The 19,904-nt window shown below is 38.3% G+C and overlaps 1 protein-coding gene across 1 annotated transcript in view; it reads left to right on the plus strand.

Moving 5' to 3' along the window:
• Positions 1-19,881, plus strand: part of DIPK1A (divergent protein kinase domain 1A) — a 114,675-nt gene extending 94,794 nt beyond the window's left edge. The window contains exons 3-5 of the mRNA XM_059082455.2: positions 9,612-9,719; positions 16,384-16,560; positions 17,841-19,881. Coding sequence (XP_058938438.1) covers positions 9,612-9,719; positions 16,384-16,560; positions 17,841-18,653 — 1,098 coding nt within the window. The 3' untranslated portion in view covers positions 18,654-19,881. The remainder of the gene's footprint in view (positions 1-9,611; positions 9,720-16,383; positions 16,561-17,840) is intronic.
• Positions 19,882-19,904: the final 23 nt, after the last annotated feature.

A 19,904-nucleotide genomic window follows, 5' to 3' on the forward strand; every position in this document is an offset into this window, starting at 1 on the left:
ATCTTGACCTTGGGCGGAGTTGCAGATACAATGTGCTTCAGGATTCAGGAGCCAAAGATCAGGACATTTAAAGTGGATAGCTCTATTAGTCCTATTCCAGGAGTTGTTCATAATAGAATGCCCTATTTCTGGATAAAAACCCAGACTACACTTCATTTATTCCTCCATCCAACAAGTGCTTTTTATATGATTTGAGTATATGCAAAATCCCAAGGAAACAAATATGAAAGTCCTGACCTCACTTTGAGTTGCTTGTACAAAGGGAATGAGTGTGATCAGGGCCCCTAAGCAGGAGCACTGGGGACAGGCATCCGACCCCACCACTATTAAACCTGCTCTGCATGTTGCTCTCCAAGATAAGTAATCCTGGTTCTTTTACTTCAGTGGTTAAAAGCACAGGCTCTGGAGGCAGACTATCTGGGTTCGGCCAGCACCACCACTAACCTGCTCTGCAAGTTTCTTAACCTCAGACTTCTCTTGCCTCAGTTTCGTTAACAATAAAATGGAAATAATGATAATACCTCTTTCATAGGGAGGTTGTGAGGATCAAAGAGAAATACATGAAAAGTTCTTAGAACAATGTTGCCATATAGAAAACAATATAACAAACACCTGTGTACCTACTATCTTCATAACAGACCTTAACCTTTTGCCATATTTGCTTCATTTTTAAAAAAATTTATTTTATTTATTTATTTTTGGCTGAGTTGGGTCTTCGTTGCTGCGTGCGGGCTTTCTCTAGTTGCTGCAAGCAGGGGCTACTCTTCATTGTGGTGTGCGGGCTTCTCATTGCGGTGGCTTCTCTTGTGGCAGAGCATGGGCTCTAGGCACACAGGCTTCAGTAGTTGTGGCACGTGAGCTCAGTAGTTGTGGCTCGCGGGCTCTAGAGCACAGGCCCAGTAGTTGTGGCTCGCGGGCTCTAGAGCGCAGGCTCAGTAGTTACGGCGCATGGGCTTAGTTGCTCTGCGGCATGTGGGATCTTCCCGGACCAGGGCTTGATCCCGTGTCCCCTGCATTGGCAGGCTGATTCTTAACCAGTGTGATACCAGGGAAGCCCCTACGTCATTTTTAAAAAGAAAAAACACGGCAGTGCAGTTAAGCGCTCTTTACCCTCCCTGGTATTCTCCTTCCTCCTCCCCAGCGGTAGACACCATCTTGAATTTGGTGTGAGTTCTTGCCATCATGTTTTCATACATTCACTAACTGTTTATGGATACATAAACAATATATAGTATTGCTTTGCATGTTTCTAAACTTTAATAAATGCCACTAAACTGCACATACCAATCTGCAACTTTTTCCACTTGATATTATGTTTTCAACATTTTTCTGTGTTGATATGCATAGGCTGAGTTCTTTCATTTTAATTACTATATAGTATTGCATTGTATGAATATACCACAATTTACTCAGCCATTCTCCTGGTGATGGAAATTTATGTTATTAATCATTTTCCACTCTTACAAACAGCACTGCATCCTGGATGGCACCTTGAAGTCCTCCTAGACTATACTTTGACCTGATATTTTTAGAGGGAAAGATTTTTGTTACTGATTAATTTTTTTTAATGTTTATTAGTCTTAGATTTTCTATTCTGGTATCACTTTTTATTATTGTTTTAGACATATTGCTCATTTTAAATGCATTGCCAGAGTTGTTTACATTATTCACTATCACTACCCTTTCTATCCTGATAATCTTTATTTGTGTATCCTCTGTTTCTCAGTGATCAGTCTTGCTAAAGGTTTATCTCTTTTGTTAAAGTTTTCAAAGAACTAGCTTTTGGCATTGCTGATTCTTTCTTTTCCCATTAATTTTTTAAAAAAATAAATTTATTTATTTAATTATTTTTGGCTGCGTTGGTTTTTGTTGCTGCCTGTGAGCTTTCTCCAGTTGTGGTGAGCAGGGACTACTCTTCACTGTGGTACACAGGCTTCTCATTGTGGTGGCTTCTCTTGTTGCAAAGCACGGGCTCTAAGCACACAGGCTTCAGTAGTTGTGGTGCACAGGCTTAGCTGTGGCATGTGGGATCTTCCCGAACCAGGGATTGAACCCGTGTCCCCTGCATTGGAGGGCGGATTCTTAACCACTGTGCCACCAGGGAAGTCCCTCCCATTAATTTCTGCTGTTTCCTCTCTTCCTCCTCCTCCCCTCTCCCCCTCCTCCTCCTTCTTCTGGAGGTTGGTTTATTCTCTTATTGTTATTATTGTGATTTTTTAAAACATCTTTTGTTGAATGTTTACTATTTATTTCAGTCTCTTATTTTTTCATCATTGCATTTAAAGCTGTAAATTTTCCTCTAAGAACTGCTTTAGCTGTATCCCACAAGTTTTCGTATGTGTACCTTTGTTGTTGTTCAGTTCTAAATATTCTGCATTTCCCTTGTGACTTCTCCTTTAACCCAGAAATTATTTAGAGATGTGCTTTTTTTTTTTTTTTTTTTTTCGGTACTCGGGCCTCTCACTGCTGTGGTCCCTCCCGTTGCGGAGCACTGGCTCCGGACGCGCAGGCCCAGCGGCCATGGCTCACGGGCCCAGCCGCTCCGTGGCACGCGGGATCTTCCCAGACTGGGGCACGAACCCGTGTCCCCTGCATCGGCAGGCGGATTCTCAATCACTGCGCCACCAGGGAAGCCCCCGAGATGTGCTTTTTTGTTTCCAAACATGTCTGTGTCTATTTTTACATTATTTTTTGTTGTTGATTTCTTATTTATTTGTTGTCAGCAAATTGGTCTATGTTATCTAAAATCCTTAGAAACCCTAAACTATACCTGCAGGAGGTTTCACTTCTGAGTGAGGCCCAAGAAGTCCCACCACCTTTGCCTCAATGAAGAAACATGCCAATGAAATTGCTAGCCATCTGATATGAAACATATGGTTCTGCATTTCCTAAAAATCCCCAGAGGTTGACCTGGGCAAGAAAGTATTGAGCATCTCCCCGTGTAGCCCCTCACAAACTTGAGTCCAGGAACTAGATTGCTCTGCTCCTCCTATAAAGATGAAACCTAATATTCTTGGTTACAACCCAGTCTAAAGGAGAAAGGAGGCATGGTCAAGGGCTCACCCAGGAGCTTCTGCTAGTGATAGCTGAAGGGCAACAGTTCCTAGGTATTGGTATTTAACTCTACACGTGAGCAGAACTCTCAATCTTATCTGGGCTATCCTTATCCTCAGAGCAAACTGTGGCAAGTGTTGGAAGGGGAACCCAGTGGGCAGGTGTGAGGAGCCTGTGCTGGCCTTTCCAAGTATTGAATAATTACCAGAGCCCACTGTGCTTTGACTATTTGCTTGGGATCATGAAAAATTTATGCCCCCAAAGTGAAGGGCTCAAGAAATTATCCTCAGCCGCTATCCCACACAAGAGGAAGCCCAATCATTGGAAGCCCAGTCATTGCAACCCTCTAACAGGTTGCATTGTCCCAAGAGCCAGAAGTGGGCAAGATTTATCTATGAGCAGCATAATGTCATCAGACTAAGAGAACCAGACAGATGGGGAAAATTCTTGGAAAGAGCAAACAAAAGGTAATTGCAGAAACCAGAAAAGAACAAGAAGATCTAAAGCAGAGAATAGGAGATGAAGATTAGAGGAATTCTCTCAGTTACAGAAACATAGCCATAGCCTTTTCTTTTCACTTTGTATTGGTTAATTCCTTCTTTCTGCTTTCTTTAGATTTTTTTTCTAATTTCTTGATTTTTTAATTCATTTGTCTTGTTCTGTGTTGTTTATTAATGTAATTAAGACTTTGCATTCTTCTCTAGTTTTTTAATTTTATCATTAGCTTTAGCTTTAGTTTCTGATATTTAAAAATAATTTCAATAAATTATTTATTTTTGGCTGCATTGGGTCTTTGTTGCTAAGAGTGGGCTTTCTCTACTTGCGGCGAGTGGGACCTACTCTGTTGCAGTGTGCGGACTTCTCATTGCAGTGGCTTCTCTTGTTGCAGAGTACAGGCTCTAGACTCATGGGCTTCATTCTGGCACGTGGACTCAGTAGTTGTGGTGCATGGGCTTAGTTGCTCTGCAGCATGTGGGATCTTCCTGGACCAGGGATCGAACCCATGTCCCCTGCTTTGGCAGGTGGATTCTTAAACACTGTGCCACCAGGGAAGTCCCTAAATTTTTTTATTATTATTTTTTATTTCCCAGTTGTTTAACATTTCAATTTAGGCTCTCTCTTTGACTCAAGAATTAAAAGAACATTTAACATTTTCCAGATAGATTTTTTTGTTAATTTCAAATTTTATCATATTGTGATTGGAGTATACTGCTTCTGCCATGTCTACTTAGTAGAATGTATGGAGGTTTTGGTGTAATTTTGTAAATGTTCCATGGGCTTTTGAAAAGGTCTGTTTGTTCTCAGGGCAATTAGATCTACCTTATTAGATTATTGAGTTCTTCTGTATCTTTTTTTGTAAACTTTTTTATCTGTCATAGACTAAGAAAAGCAAATTAGGTTCTCCTACTTCTAATGCCTTTCTGTTTATTTCTTTTTCTATTTCTTATAGATTTCACTGAATCAATTTTGATGTTACTTTATTTACTTTATAGAAATTCATGACTGTAGTATTATAATATCTTCATTGTGGATTATATGTTTTACCATTATAAAGAGCTTTTCTTTTTTGCCTTTTTAATGCTCTCCCCCCACCTCCCAAAATTCAAGCTCATCTGGTATGAGATTGTGGCTTAACTTTTCTCTTTGCATTTGTTGGTATACCTGTACCATCTTTTATTTTCAACTTTTTTGACATTGTTTTCTAAAGATATTTTTCTTATAATAGGTAAGTTTATCCCATTGACATTTATAGATATGTCTTAGTTCTGTATCACATTTTATAACCTACTTTGTTTTTAAGGATTTCTTTGGTTTGTATCTTTCTCTAGAGGGTGTATATTTCTATGTTTTACACATGTTCCTTTTGATAATTTAGGAAGGTTTGTATTCAGATTTTAGCTCTTCCGGTGGTTAGCCTTATACTATAACTTTTAAAAGTATACTTTATCCTTTATTGCTTTAGACCATGTCTATTTATTCCCCACTGCAAGCAATGACAAAATTATTATACTTCCATCCATCCCATCTCCTTTACTCCACCTAATTTTAATTAATATATTATTTTTATTAGTTCTTCAACTAGTCATCTCTATACTTTTGAATATACTTCTGTCTCTGTTATTGGATTTATAAGATATAAATATTACCTTTTTTATAAATTTATTTATTTATTTTTGGCTGCATTGGGGTCTTCGTTGCTGCGCGCAGACTTTCTCTAGTTGCAGTGAGTGGGGGCTACTCTTTGTTGCGGTGCGCGGGCTTCTCATTGCGGTGGCTTCTCTTGTTGTGGAGCATGGGCTCTAGGTGCGCAGGTTTCACTAGTTTTGGCTCCTGGGCTTCAGTAGCTGTGGCTCGTGGGCTCTAGAGCGCAGGCTCAGTAGTTGTGACGCATGAGCTTAGTTGCTCCGCAGCATGTGGGATCTTCCCAGACCAGGGTTCAAACCCGTGTCCTATGCATTGGCAGGCGGATTCTTAACCACTGCACCACCAGGGAAGCCCAATATTATCTTTTGACCTTGGATTTTAAAAATAAGGAAATCAGGGACTTTCCTGGTGGTCCAGTGGTAAATAATCCACCTTCCAGTGCAGTGGACGCAGGTTCGATCCCTGGTCGAGGAACTAAGATCCCATATGCCACGGAAAACTAAGCCCGCATGCCACAACTACTGAGCTCGTGTGCCTCAACGAGAGAGACAGTGTGCTACAGACTACTGAACCCATGTGCTCTGGAACCCGCGTGCCACAACTAGAGAGAAGCCGGACACCGCAACTAGAGAGAAACCCGAGCAGACCACGTGCTGTGACGAAAAGATCCTGCATGCCTCAACAAAGATTCCATGTGCCTCAACTAAGACCCGATTCAGCCAAAAAAAAGGGGGCGGGGGAATAAATAACTAAAATAAACATTTTAAAAATAATAAAGATAAGGAAATCAACATCCTTTTGCCATCTTTCATCTTCCATCTCTCCTTCTTGGTTCTTGTTAATTTTATTACTTTTACTGGTATAATTTATAATGTTAACATTCTGAACAATATACAGTAGTGATTAAGAGAAGGAGCTCTGTAACCAGACTGCCTAGGTTGGAATCTTGGCTTTATCATTTTGTAGCTTGAGCAAGTTACTTAATAGCTATTTCTGTTTCCTTATTTTTACAATGGCTATAACAATAGGTTCTACCTCACAGGGCTGTTGTCATAATAAAATTACAGCACTGAAACAGTGCCTGACACATGGTAAGTATCTAGTAACTACCATATACTATATTAACAATTATTATAAAATAGATTTCCATGGTTGTTTTCATCCCAGTCCTACATTTCAACTGGCTTACATGTTCAATTTCTCTGTTCATCTCTTGGTTACCTAAAATTCATTCTCTAATAGTTCTTCAAGAGTTGCTAATGGGAATTCTATCTTCTGATCCTTACATGTTCAAAAACATTTAACACCTTTTACTTGAAAGAAAGTTTGGCTATGGAGAATAAGAAGAGCTATTTTGAGCACTTATTGAAATCACAGGTGATCTATCCTCATTAAACCATTATAGCTCATAATAATGCTATATATCAAGTAGTAGGTGCATCCCCTTTTACAAATGAGAAAATTAGGACACAGGCAGGTCACACTTCCTTTCTCAGACTTTGCTGGCATTGCACCACTGTTATCTACCTTTGAATGTGGCTATGGAGAAATCTGAGGCCAACCTGATTTATTTCCCCTTAAAAGTGTCTTGATCTTTTTGCCTGGATGCTCAAAGAATTATTTATTTTTGAAGTCCAGTAAAATTCAATGGTATATGTCACAAGGATCATTCTGTGTCAGTTTCCTTGGGACAGTGTGTGTCCTTTCAATCTGTAGATTAAAGACTTCTCTCACTTACATGAAATTCTCTTGAATTCTACTTTGATTATTTTTTCTTTTCTACGTGTTATATTCTCCCTCCTATGGACATGCTGGATATCCTTTGTCTTCTATATCTATAATTTTATCTCAAATTCTTTTTAGTTCTTTTTAAATTTCCATTTCATTTTGCTCACTTTTTCAACCTAGGCCTCATAAGTCTTACTATGTTGTTATTTTTGTCTGCCCCCACAGTTTTTCCCCATTCATAACGTGACTTTAATTTCTTTGATTTTTTTCTTTTTCTTAATTTTTGAGCTCTGCTTGCTTATTTTACATTTACTTCTTTTGTCTCTCATTATGTCTTCTACTTTGAGACCTTATTTTAAACTGTTTCATTAAGTCCTTTGAATTCATAACAGTATGTTAGGTGTGCTTCATGGCAGTATTTTTCTGGAAAATTTCTTTATTTTACATGTCCTTTTCCTATTCCTTTCCTCCTTTTCCTTGTACATTTGCTGTATAGATCTCCTGCTTGTTTTATTTTGAGTATTACTCATTACTGAATGAAAGGAGTTATTCAACCACTATTTGCAAGAAGCAACTGGGACAGTGAAATGAGCAAGTGGTGAAACTTCTGTGGCCCAGAGTTTGTGTGTCGGGGGTGGTGGGTGAAAGAGAAAAAAAGATGAGATGGAGATACTCACACAGATTGGTTTAGCCTGTCTATCTCCCCAGAAACTACAGAGATGCTCATAATATAGTCTCTCCCAACCCTTATTTTATTTACAGACTGCCTCCAACATAGATAACATTTTTAAGGATTTTATCAATCAGCACTGCCTTGCCCCGCTACTTTACAATGCCAAATAGAGTCCTTGGAAGTTCCCACAGCTTGTGCCCCTTAAACTTTCATTGCAAACCAGAGTGATGGTTCTGTTCCTCTGGTGTACCACCAATTCAGTGCTCCGCCAACTTTGTCTGAGAAGTGAGGTCACAGCAGGTATTTAATATCAGCATCCTTCTGTACTCTGATGTAATTTTCACTGTATTTTGCAGGCCATCCTCATTTATTGTACCTTAGGGTTACACGGGTACCTTATTTTGTCAAAGCGTTTGGTTTCTTTTTTTTTTCCGGCTGTGCCACACGGCTTGTAGGATCGTAGTTCCTTGACCAGGGATTGAACGCGGTCCCTCGGCAGTGAGAGCTAAGAATCCTAACTGCTGGACTGCCAGGGAATTCCCATCTTTTTCTTTTTTTCTTGTTTTGGGGCAATATCAAAGATGACAAGATGACAGAGGTGACTTAATTTTGTTATTTTAAAATATTTTGGTATTTTAAACTTTATTTTTTATTTTTAAATTGAGCCATTTTAAAAAATTGAGTGCCCACCTTCTCAGAGAGTAGGTACCATACCACCTCAGGCCACGCTAAGTGGGAAAAATGCACACCCTAGTCACAACAAGATCTCTCATCATTATATAGCTAGTAAGGAGCAGAGCTTGTATTCAAATCCAAGTCTGTCCCGATCCAAAGCCTGAATTCTTTTCATCATAGGACTTTCTCTTAAAGAATATAGATATTTCTTTATGGTGTCTTTGATATGTTTCTTCTTTTTAAAATTTTAATTTTCTTGGTGTATAGTTGATTTACAATGTGTTAGTTTCAAGTGTACAGCAAAGTGATTCAGTTATACATATACATATATTCATTCTTTTTTAGATTCTTTTCTCTTAAAGGTTATCACAGAATATTGAGTAGAGTTCCCTGTGCTATATACAGTATGTCCTTGTTGGTTATCTATCTTATATATAGTAGTGTGTGTGTGTTCATCCCAAGCTCCTGATTTATCCCTACCCCCTCTGTCCCCTTTGGTAACCATAAGTTTGTTTCTGATATCTGTAAGACTGTTTCTGTTTTATAAATAAGTTCATTTGTATCTTTTTTTTGGATTCCACATGTAAGTGATATCATATGATATTTGTCTTTCCCTTTCTGACTTACTTCACTTAGTATGATAATCTCTAGGTCCATCCATGTTGCTGCAAAATGGCATTATTTCATTATTTTTTATGGCTGAGTAATATTCCATTATATATATGCCACATCTTCTTTATTCATTCCTCTGTCAATGGGCATTTAGGTTGCTTCCATGTCTTGGATATTGTAGATAGTGCTGCAGTGAACACTGGGATGCATGTATCTTTTCAGATTATGGTTTTCTCTGGATATGTGTCAGGGAGTGGGATTGCTGGATCGTATGGTAATTCTATTTTTAGTTTTTTAAGGAACCTCCGTACTGTTCTCCATAGTGGCTGTATCAATTTACATTCACACCAACAGTGCAAGAGGGTTCGCTTTTCTCCACACCCTCTCCAGCAGTTATTGTTTGTAGATTTTTTGATGTTGGCCATTCTGACTGGTGTGAGGTGCCATCTCATTGTAGTTTTGATTTACATTTCTCTAATGATTAGTGATGTTGAGCATTCTTTCATGTGTTTGTTGGCAATCTGTATATCTTCTTTGGAGAAATGTCTATTTAGATCTTCTGCCCATTTTTTGATTGGGTTGTTTTTTTTGACATAGAGCTGCATGAGCTGTTTGTATATTTTGGAGATTAATCCTTTGTCAATTGCTTAGTTTGAAAATATTTAATATGTTTCTTCTTATGAACATTTTTCTATTAACTACTTTTCTATTTCCTGGTTTTTAGTGTGACAAGTACAAGACTGGAGTTATTGATGGGCCCGCATGTAATAGCCTTTGTGTTACAGAAACTCTTTACTTTGGAAAATGCTTATCGACCAAGCCCAACAATCAGGTATGGACATTATGAAAAACAGTCCAGATTTATGGTGCTCTCTGATTTTACCTTAAACTAAATTAAAGCATTGTTAAGAGCATTCTTGAACTAGAACTTTAGGACATTTTAAATACTTCAATTGTGTATGCGTTGGTTCACTCATCCAACAGATATTTATAAATCCCCTATTCCCAGCATGTTCCAGACACCGTTTTAGTTATTAGGAAAATAGTGGTGATTAAGATAGATAAGATTACTTCCCTGTGAGTCTCACATTATTCCAGGGGGATGGGGAATATAAACAATTGATAGATAAATAAATAAGGAAATTACAGAACGTGGTGTGTTTTATATAGGTTGTACACAGGGTGGGTTGATGAAAAATGCAGAGGAAAGTGAGGGTAGAAATATGCTTTAGAAGAGGTGAACAAGGAGGACCTTTCTAAGATAAAATTTGAGCTCATACCTGAATGAAGAATTAAACTAGAGGCATGGGCAGAGGACAGGATGAGCTAAATCACAAAAGAAGAACTATAAATAGCTGATAAGCATAATGAAAAAAATGTTCTACCTCACCTATCATCAAAGGAATATAAATTAAAACAACAGGACACCATTGTGCTAGAAGAAAATACAACAAAACATCAACACCGGGACTTCCCTGGTGGTGCAGTGGTTAAGAATCCACCTGCCAATGCAGGGGACACAGGTTCGGCCCCTGGTCCAGGAAGATCCCACATGCTGCGGAGCAACTAAGCCTGTGCGCCACAACTACTGAGCCTGCGCTCTAGAGCCCATGAGCCACAACTACTGAGCCTGCGTGCTGCAACTACTGAAGCCCGCATGCCTAGAGCCCATGCTCCGCAACAAGAGAAGCCACCATAATGAGAAGCTCGCACACCGCAATGAAGGGTAGCCCCCACTTGCCGTAACTAAAGAAAGACCGTGTGCAGCAATGAAGACCCAACACAGCCAAAATAAATAAATAAATTTATTTTTAAAAAAAGTTAAAATCCATTGGAAAGATATAACTTGATAGCTTCCATCACTAGTTATTAATAGATTCTAGAACAGATCTCTAAGCAATTCCTTAAGTAGCACAATGTCCCAAGTTAAAAGCAAGTGCAATCAACTTTCTAACACTTTCTTTTTAAATCTTTTTAAAAACACTTCCTAGGGACTTCTCTAGTGGCACAGTGGTTAAGAATCCGCCTGCCAATGCAGGGGACATGGATTCAAGCCCTGGTCCGGGAAGATCCCACATGCCGTGGAGCAACTAAGCCCATGTGCCACAACTACTGAACCTGCGCTCTAGAGCCCGCAAGCCACAATTACTGAGCCCACGTGCCACAACTACTGAAGCCTGCGTGCCTAGAGCCCATGCTCTGCCACAAGAGAAGCCACCGCAATGAGAAGCCCTCACACCACAATGAGGAGTAGCCCCTGCTCGCGGCAACTAGAGAAAGCCCGTGCACAGCAATGAAGACCCAACACAGTCAAAAATAAATAAAATAATTTTTTTTAAATGAAGCAAATATGGCAAAAGGTTAAGGTCTGTTATGAAGATAGTAGGTACACAGGTGTTTGTTATATTGTTTTCTATATGTCAACATTGTTCTAAGAACTTTTCATGTATTTCTCTTTGATTCTCACAACCTCCCTATGAAAGAGGTATTATCATTATTTCCATTTTATTGTTAACGAAACTGAGGCAAGAGAAGTCTGAGGTTAAGAAACTTGCAGAGCAAGTTTGCACCGCAACGGAAGAGTTGCCCCCACTTGCTGCAACTAGAGAAAACCTGCACACAGCAATGAAGACCCAATGCAGCCAAAAATAAATAAATAAAATAAGTAAATTTATAAAGAAAAAAAAATCAACACTGGTTATCCTTGGGCAGTGGAATATTACATGCTTTTTATGTTCATATTTTTTCTTTGAATTATTTCTAAATTTCCAATATAAATACTCATCTTATAGAAATTTAAAATAGATTTTAAGTCTACTACTAGCCATGTTTAAGAGGATTTCTGAAATAAAGTCCAATATTTGAGTATCTACTATGTGCTAGGTACTGCTTAAGGCATTGGGAGAGACCATGGGCAATAAGACAGACAAAGCCTCTGGCCTCATATGCCTTATGTTTCATGTGAAAGAGGACAGATGATAAAAGAGTCAATAAAGAAATAAGATCATTTCCAGGACTTCCCTCGTGGTGCAGTGGTTAGGAATCTGCCTGCCAATGCAGGGGACACGGGTTTGATCCCTGGTCCGGGAAGATCCCACATGCCACAGAGCAACTAAGCCCGTGCACCACAGCTACTGAGCCTGCACTCTAGAGCCCACGAGCCACAACTACTGAAGCCCGCGTGCCACAACTACTGATGTCCGCGTGCGACAACTACTGAAGCCCACACGCCTAGAGCCCATGTTCTGCAACAAGAGAAGCCACTGCAATGAGAAGCCCGTGCACTGCAATGAAGAGTAGCCCCTGCTCGCTGCAACTAGAGAAAGCCCGCACACAGCAACAAAGACCCAACGCAGCCAATAGGTAAATAGGGTTGTTATAGGGAGTAAAATAGGGTTGTTAGAGGGAGTAAGATAAATTAGTACTCTGTAGCACAGAGTAAAGCACCATATAATGTTAGTTTGATAAATAGCTAGATAGTTAATAGTGACTAATTCTGGGAATTAGAGAAATGGGTGTAGAACTTTTCCTTTCATCTTTCTGTGTAATTTGACTTTTAAAAAATTATATTTACAGCTATAAACACATTAGAAATAAGAAAGATCTCAAATAAACAATCAAACTTTACAACATAAGGAATTATAAAATGAAGAGCAAACTAAACCCAAACCTAGCAGAAGGAAGGAAATAATACGGATTACAGCAGAGATAAAGGAAATAGAGAATAGAAAAACAATAATAAAGAAATAATAATACAGAAAAATCAATGAAACCAAAAGTTGGTTCTTTGAAAAGGTCAACAAAATTTGACAAACCTTTAGCTAGATGGACTGAGAAACAGAGAAGACTCAAATAACTAAAATCAGAAATGAAGCGGAGACATTACTATCAGTTCTACATAAATAAAAAGGATTATATGAGAGTACAGGTGAACAATTGTACACCAACAAATTGGATAATCTAGATGAAATGGGCAAATTTCTAGAAACACAAAACCTACTAAGAAATAGAAAATCTGCATAGACCTATAGCTAGTAAGGAGACTGAATTGGTAATCAGGCCTTCCAACAAGAAAAGCCCTGGATGTGTGTCCTTCTTTTTTTTTTTTTTGGCTGTGCCATGAGGCATGTAGGGTTCTAGTTCCCCGAACAGGGATCAAATCCGTGACCCCTGCAGTGGAAGCTCAGAGTCCCAACCACTGGCCACTGGACCACCAGGGAAGTCCCACATTAATCCTTATTAACTTTTGCTGGTTCAACATATGAAAATTGAGCAGTGTAATACACCAAATAAACAGAATGAAGGAGAAAAAAAGGATCATCACAATTGATGCAGAAAAGGCATTTGACAAAATTCATGATAAAAATACACAGCAAACTAGGAATAAAAGGCAACTACCTCAACATACTAAAAACCCGTATGTGAAAAACCCACAGCTAACATCATACTCAATAGTGAAAGACTGAAAGCTTGTCATCTAAGAACAAGACAAGGATGCCTACTTTCACCACTTCTATTCAACATAGTACTGGAAGCTCTGGCCAGATCAATTAAACAAAGAAATAAAAGGCATCCAAATGGGAAAGGAAAAAGTAAAATTATCTCTGTTGACAGGGGATATGATCTTATTTGTAGAAAAACCTAAAGATTCCACCAAAAAATCATTAGAACTAATAAATGAATTCAAAGTCCACACACAAAAATCAGTTGCATTTCTATACACTAACAATGAACAATCCAGAAAAGAAATTAAGAAAACAATTGCATTTATAATTGCATCAAAAAGAATACTTAGGAATTAACTTAACCAAGGAGGTGAAAGACTTGTACAATGAAAACTTCAAAACATTGCTGAAAGAAATTTAAAACATAAACAAATGTAACCACATCCCATGTTCAAAGATTGGAAGACAATATTTTTAAGATGTTAATATTACCCAGCGTGATCAAGATTCAGTGCAATCCTGAGCAAAATCCCAAAGACAATTTTTTGCAGAAATAGAAAGTCCTAAAATTCATATGGAATCTCAAGGGACCCTAAATAGCCAAAACAATCCTGAAAAAAATACCAGAAAGCTGGAGGACTCACTTCCTGATTTCAAATCTTACTATAAAGCTGCAGTAATCAAACAATGTGGTAGTAGAATAAGGACAGATATATAGACTAATGGAATAGAACAGAGAGCCCAGAAATAAGCCCTCACATGTATGGTCAAATGATTCTTCTTTTTTTTTGGCTGCATTGGGTCTTTGTTGCTGTGCACGGGCTTTTTCTAGTTGCGGCGAGTAGGGGCTACTCTTCGTTGCAGTGCATGAGCTTCTCATTGCAGTGGCTTCTCTTGTGGAGCTCAGGCTGTAGGCATGCGGGCTTCAGTAGTTGCAGCACACGGGCTCAGTAGTTGGGGCTCATGGGCTTAGTTGCTCCATGGCATGTGGGATCTTCCCGGACCAGGAATCGAACCCGTGTCCCCTGCATTGGCAGGCAGATTCTTAACCACTGTGCCACCAGGGAAGTCCCTCAAATGATTTTTGACAAGGGTGCTAATACCATTCAATAGGAAAAGGACTGTCTTTTCAACAAATGGTACTGGGAAAGCTGGATATACACATGCAAAAGAATGAAGGTGGACCCTTACCTAACACCATTCTCAAAATTTAAGTCAAAATGGATCAAAGATCTAATGGTAAGAACTAAAACTATGAAACTCTTAGGGACTTCCCTGGTGGTGCAGTGGTTAAGACTCTGTGCTCCCAATGCAGGGGCCCCGGGTTAGATCCCTGGTCAGGGAACTAGATCCCACATGCATGCTGCAACTAGGGAGCCCTCCTGCTGCAACTAAGACCCGGCACAACCAGATAAATAAATAAATATTTTGAAAAATAAAAAATAAATAAAACTCTTAGATGAAAACATAGGGCAAAAGCTTCGTGACATTGGGTTTGGCAATGATTTCTTGCATATGACTCCAAAGCCACAGGCAACAAAAGAAAAAATAGACAAATTGTACTTCATGAAAGTTTTTAAATATTGTGCATCAAAAGACAATATCAGTAGAATAAAAAAGAAGCTCACAGAATGGGAGGAAATATTTACAAATCATATATCTGATAAGGGATTAATATACAGAATATGTAGAGGGCTCCTAAAACTCAACAACAAAAAAACAAACAGCCGGATTCATTCTCGAAAAAAGATATACAAATGTGCAATAAGTGCATGAAAAGATGCTCAGCATCACTGGTTATTAGGGAAATGCAAATCAAAACCACAATTAGGGAATTTTTTGGCAGTACAGTGGTTAGGACTTGGCGCTTTCACTGCTGACACCCGGGTTCGATCCATGGTCGGGGAACAAACTAAGAAAAAAAAACCACACAATGAGATACCACCTCACATCCATCAGGATGGCTACTGTCAAAAAAACCAGAAAAGAAGGATTGCTATGTGTCCTTGGAATCATTTTCTGATTGTATAAAGAGTGTGAAATGTTGACAAGTGGTAAAACAACTCAGGACAAGCATTGCTCAGTAAAATAAAACTCTGTGAGTTTATTCTGGGAAAAAAAAAAAAACAGAAAACAACAAGTGTTGGCAATAAGGCAGAAAAACTGGAACCCACTGTTGGTGGGAATGTAAAATGATGTAGCTGCTGAGAAAAACAGGTTGGCAGCTCCTCAAAAAATTAAAAGTAGCATGACCCTATGATTCAGAAATTCCACTTCTGGGTATTTATGTAAAAGAATTGAAATCAGGATCTTGAAGAGATATTTGTACATCCATGTTCATAATATTCACAATAGCTAAAACATGGAAGCAACCCAATTGTCAATCAGTGGATGAAAGGAAATGCAAAATGTGGGATATTCCTACAATGTAATAGTATTCAGCTTTAAAAAGGAAGGAAATTGTGACACATGCTACAATGTGGATAAACCTTGAGGACATTATGAAATAAGCCAGTCACAAAAGGACAAATTCTGTATGATTCCACTTATATGAGATACTTAGAGTGAGTAGTCAAAATAATAAAGACAGAAAGTAGACTGGTGATGGGCTGGGGGCTGGGGAAAGAAGGGGAACAGGGAGTTACTGTGTAATGGGTAGAGAGTTTCAATTTTACAAAATGAAGAGTTCTGGAGACAGACGGTGGTGATGGTAGCACAACCTCATGAATCTAATACCACTGAACTGTATGTTAAAAATAGTTAAGATGGTAAATTTTCTATTTTTGATATTTTACAACTTAAAAAATGGAAAATAATAAAACTGATGACCATGGTCAAAAATATATATATATTTAGGTATGGAATACTTTTATAATTTAAAAAAATTAAGGAAAAAAGCTTTGAAGTATGATTTCAAATTTGCAATTCAGAAAGTCAGCTCAATCTCGATGTTTTGTTGCTTGTGTGTTTTTTTAAGAGGACACTAAAAATATCGTGGTAGATTAGAGTTTTCTACTCTGCCTAAAGCATAACTTGTCATTCTTTTCACAGATGTATTTAGGGATTTGGGATAATCTACCAGGTGTTGTGAAATGTCAAATGGAACAAGCACTTCATCTTGATTTTGGAACTGAATTGGAACCAAGAAAAGAAATAGTGCTATTTGATAAGCCAACTAGGGGAACTACTGTACAGAAATTCAAAGAAATGGTCTACAGTCTCTTTAAAGTAAGTATATGCATTCACATGTTGCTAGTGTGAAGTGGTACTCTTCTGGAAGCTGGCAGGACCTCATTCTAAGCCATAAAAATGTTGGTATTCTTTGACCTATATCAGGGACCCCATCTTGAGGAAATAATTCAAAGAAAAGAAAAAAATGTATGGAGGGTGTTTAACATTACTTACTATCGCTAAAAATGTCCAGATGTGAGAGTTCATTAAGTAGATGGGCTGCTCTATAGCTTGACATTAAAACTGATACACTTCTTTTAAAAAGGTGAAATAAAATTAGTAGACTGATTGCAAATTATTTTTTTAATTTAAAGAAATACTCAGGGCTTCCCGGGTGGCGCAGAGGTTGAGAGTCCGCCTGCCGATGCAGGGGACACAGGTTCGTGCCCTGGTCCGGGAGGATCCCACATGCCGCGGAGCGGCTGGGACCGTGAACCATGGCCACTGAGCCTGCGCATCCGGAGCCTGTGCTCCGCAACGGGAGAGGCCACAACAGTGAGAGGCCCGCATACCACACAAAAAAAAAAAAGAAGAAGAAATACTCAAAGATTAAATAGAAATATGAAAATATTGGGAATTCCCTGGGTCCAGTGGTTAGGACTCCGCACTTTCACTGCCAAGGGTGCGGGTTCGATAACTGGTCGGGGAACTTCCACAAGCCACGTGGCACAGCCAAAAAAACAATGAAAATAATTAGTTTTTGGAAAGAATCTTTTTCTCATTTTTATTGCCCTTATATTTTAATTCAATATCTTTCTTTTCTTTGAACAGTTTACACTTTTAGACTGTTTTATGCCAGAGTCTCCACAGGGAAGTACTTGTAGCATTCATTATTGGAACACCTTGAAGAAAATAATTGTTAATATAATAACAATTACAAAAGAGAAAATAATTTGTAGTTGACCCTTTAACTTTGGATATGGGCAAATTACACTGCAATTTTGCAAGTAAGTGTATGAATAAGACAAAGATTAATTAATGGCTTGGTTAACTGTATTTATCTACGAGGTCTAAGGAGGCTATGGGCGTTAAGGTGGCCATTTCTTAACAAATATACTTAGCAAAGTGGGTTTCACCTCAAGTACATAAAACATAGTTCTGACTCACTTAGCAAACATTATAAATTTCTGGAAAGGTATTAAGTCTCCTATGGGTATTCAGTAGCAAGATTATTACTCAGCATGGTAATTATCCCTGTAAAGGAAGTTAGTATGTTACATATGAGATTGTTGTTTTCCATTGCTTCTGTATAATTAGTCAAATTCATATCTTTACAGGCAAAGTTGGGTGACCAAGGCAACCTCTCTGAACTGGTTAATCTCATCTTGACAGTGGCTGATGGAGACAAAGATGGCCAGGTTTCCTTGGGAGAAGCAAAGTCAGCATGGGCACTTCTTCAATTAAATGAATTTCTTCTCATGGTAATACTTCAAGATAAAGAACATACCCCCAAATTAATGGGATTCTGTGGTGATCTCTATGTGATGGAAAGTGTTGAATATACCTCTCTTTATGGAATAAGCCTTCCATGGGTCATTGAACTTTTTATTCCATCTGGGTTTAGAAGAAGCATGGATCAGTTGTTCACACCATCATGGCCTAGAAAGGCTAAAATAGCCATAGGACTTCTAGAATTTGTGGAAGATGTTTTCCATGGCCCCTATGGAAACTTCCTCATGTGCGATACTAGTGCCAAAAACCTAGGATATAATGATAAGTATGATTTGAAAATGGTGGACATGAGAAAAATTGTGCCAGAGACAAACCTGAAAGAACTTATAAAGGATCGTCACTGTGAGTCTGATTTGGACTGTGTCTATGGCACGGATTGTCGAACTAGCTGTGATCAGAGTACAATGAAGTGTACCTCAGAAGTGATACAACCAAACTTGGCAAAAGCCTGTCAGTTACTCAAAGACTACCTATTGCGTGGTGCTCCAGTTGAAATTCGTGAAGAATTAGAAAAGCAGCTGTATTCCTGTATTGCTCTCAAAGTCACAGCAAATCAAATGGAAATGGAACATTCTTTGATACTAAATAATCTAAAAACATTACTGTGGAAGAAAATTTCCTACACAAATGACTCTTAGTTCATTTGGACATTGTGACCATTTTAAGAAACTTAGCACTTCAAAAGAAAAATCTTGGAACAGTTTTTCTAAATGGCTTGATTCAAACCCTTGCCAGTTATCACAAAACTTTCCCCTGAACCTAAGGAAGCCATCATCTTAAAATACATGTTGATTGCTGAAGTAATGGCAGGAGGTATAGGATCAAAAGGTCCAAAAATATTCATTCCTGCCCTTTTAGAAACGCTGGTACATTTCCTAGTACATTCACTGTGTAACTATTTTGACTAATGACTTAAAATAATGCTGTGAAAAGCCTCATTCCATAGACATCAACAGTCAGAGTATTTTGTAGATTTGTTAGCCAAAATATCAGTGCTGGAAATTGTGTTTGCATTGAAGCTGCTGTTTAAAAAAGAAAATTTATAAATTTACTAATGTCTCAGCATGGTAAAGTTTGCACATTAACAGAAATTAAGACTGCAAAGCAGGTAAATTAAAATTACTCCTTTATAAACAGATGTTGGGTTAATAGCATGGTTTCTTATAAATACACTTAACTCATTTAGACATCACATTTTATGTGGCTTCAGAAAGTTCTGAGTGGCCCTTACCCACTGAAAACCCATCAGGAAGCATTCTACTTGGCAATATATAATTGCCAATTTTAGAGGCTGAATATGGATGAGTTCATCATTCTAGATTTAAAGGGTCTGTATCTTAGTATCAGCCAGCCAACTGGTCTTCAAAACTCGTATCTTTAGGCCACAGACCTAATGCAGATACACATATCCTGAATCTGAGCTATGGGAAAGTGGGACATTAAGAGCAGGACTCTGAAATCATAAACTTCCTATTAATAATTTTCCATTTTCAAACAGTATTCCCTATTGGCCAAAGGACTGTTTCTCAAGAGGCATGGAAATATATCCATCTAACACTTTTTCTCTTGTAAACTTGATATACAAGGGTTAGTATTTGCTCTTCTGTTTTGTGTTTATTCAGATCTGGCCTCTCAACTCCATAAAACAAAACACCTCTTCATATAATTAAAGAACCAGTATTTTCTGCTCAAAGGTTTCACCTGGATAAATATGTGTTAAAATTATATGACCTTCATTGGGCAGCTATCTCTCAAGAACTAAAGCCATGGAGTAGCATCAGTTTCACTTACTTTAAAATTGTAAACTTTGAAGGTACTTTTTCTTCCAACTCATCATGTGGTTACAATAAATGAATCGAAGAAATATTTCTAGGGGAAGGTTTGTCTGT

This window comes from Kogia breviceps, chromosome 1, assembly GCF_026419965.1.
Source record: "Kogia breviceps isolate mKogBre1 chromosome 1, mKogBre1 haplotype 1, whole genome shotgun sequence".
Lineage (NCBI taxonomy): Eukaryota > Metazoa > Chordata > Mammalia > Artiodactyla > Physeteridae > Kogia > Kogia breviceps.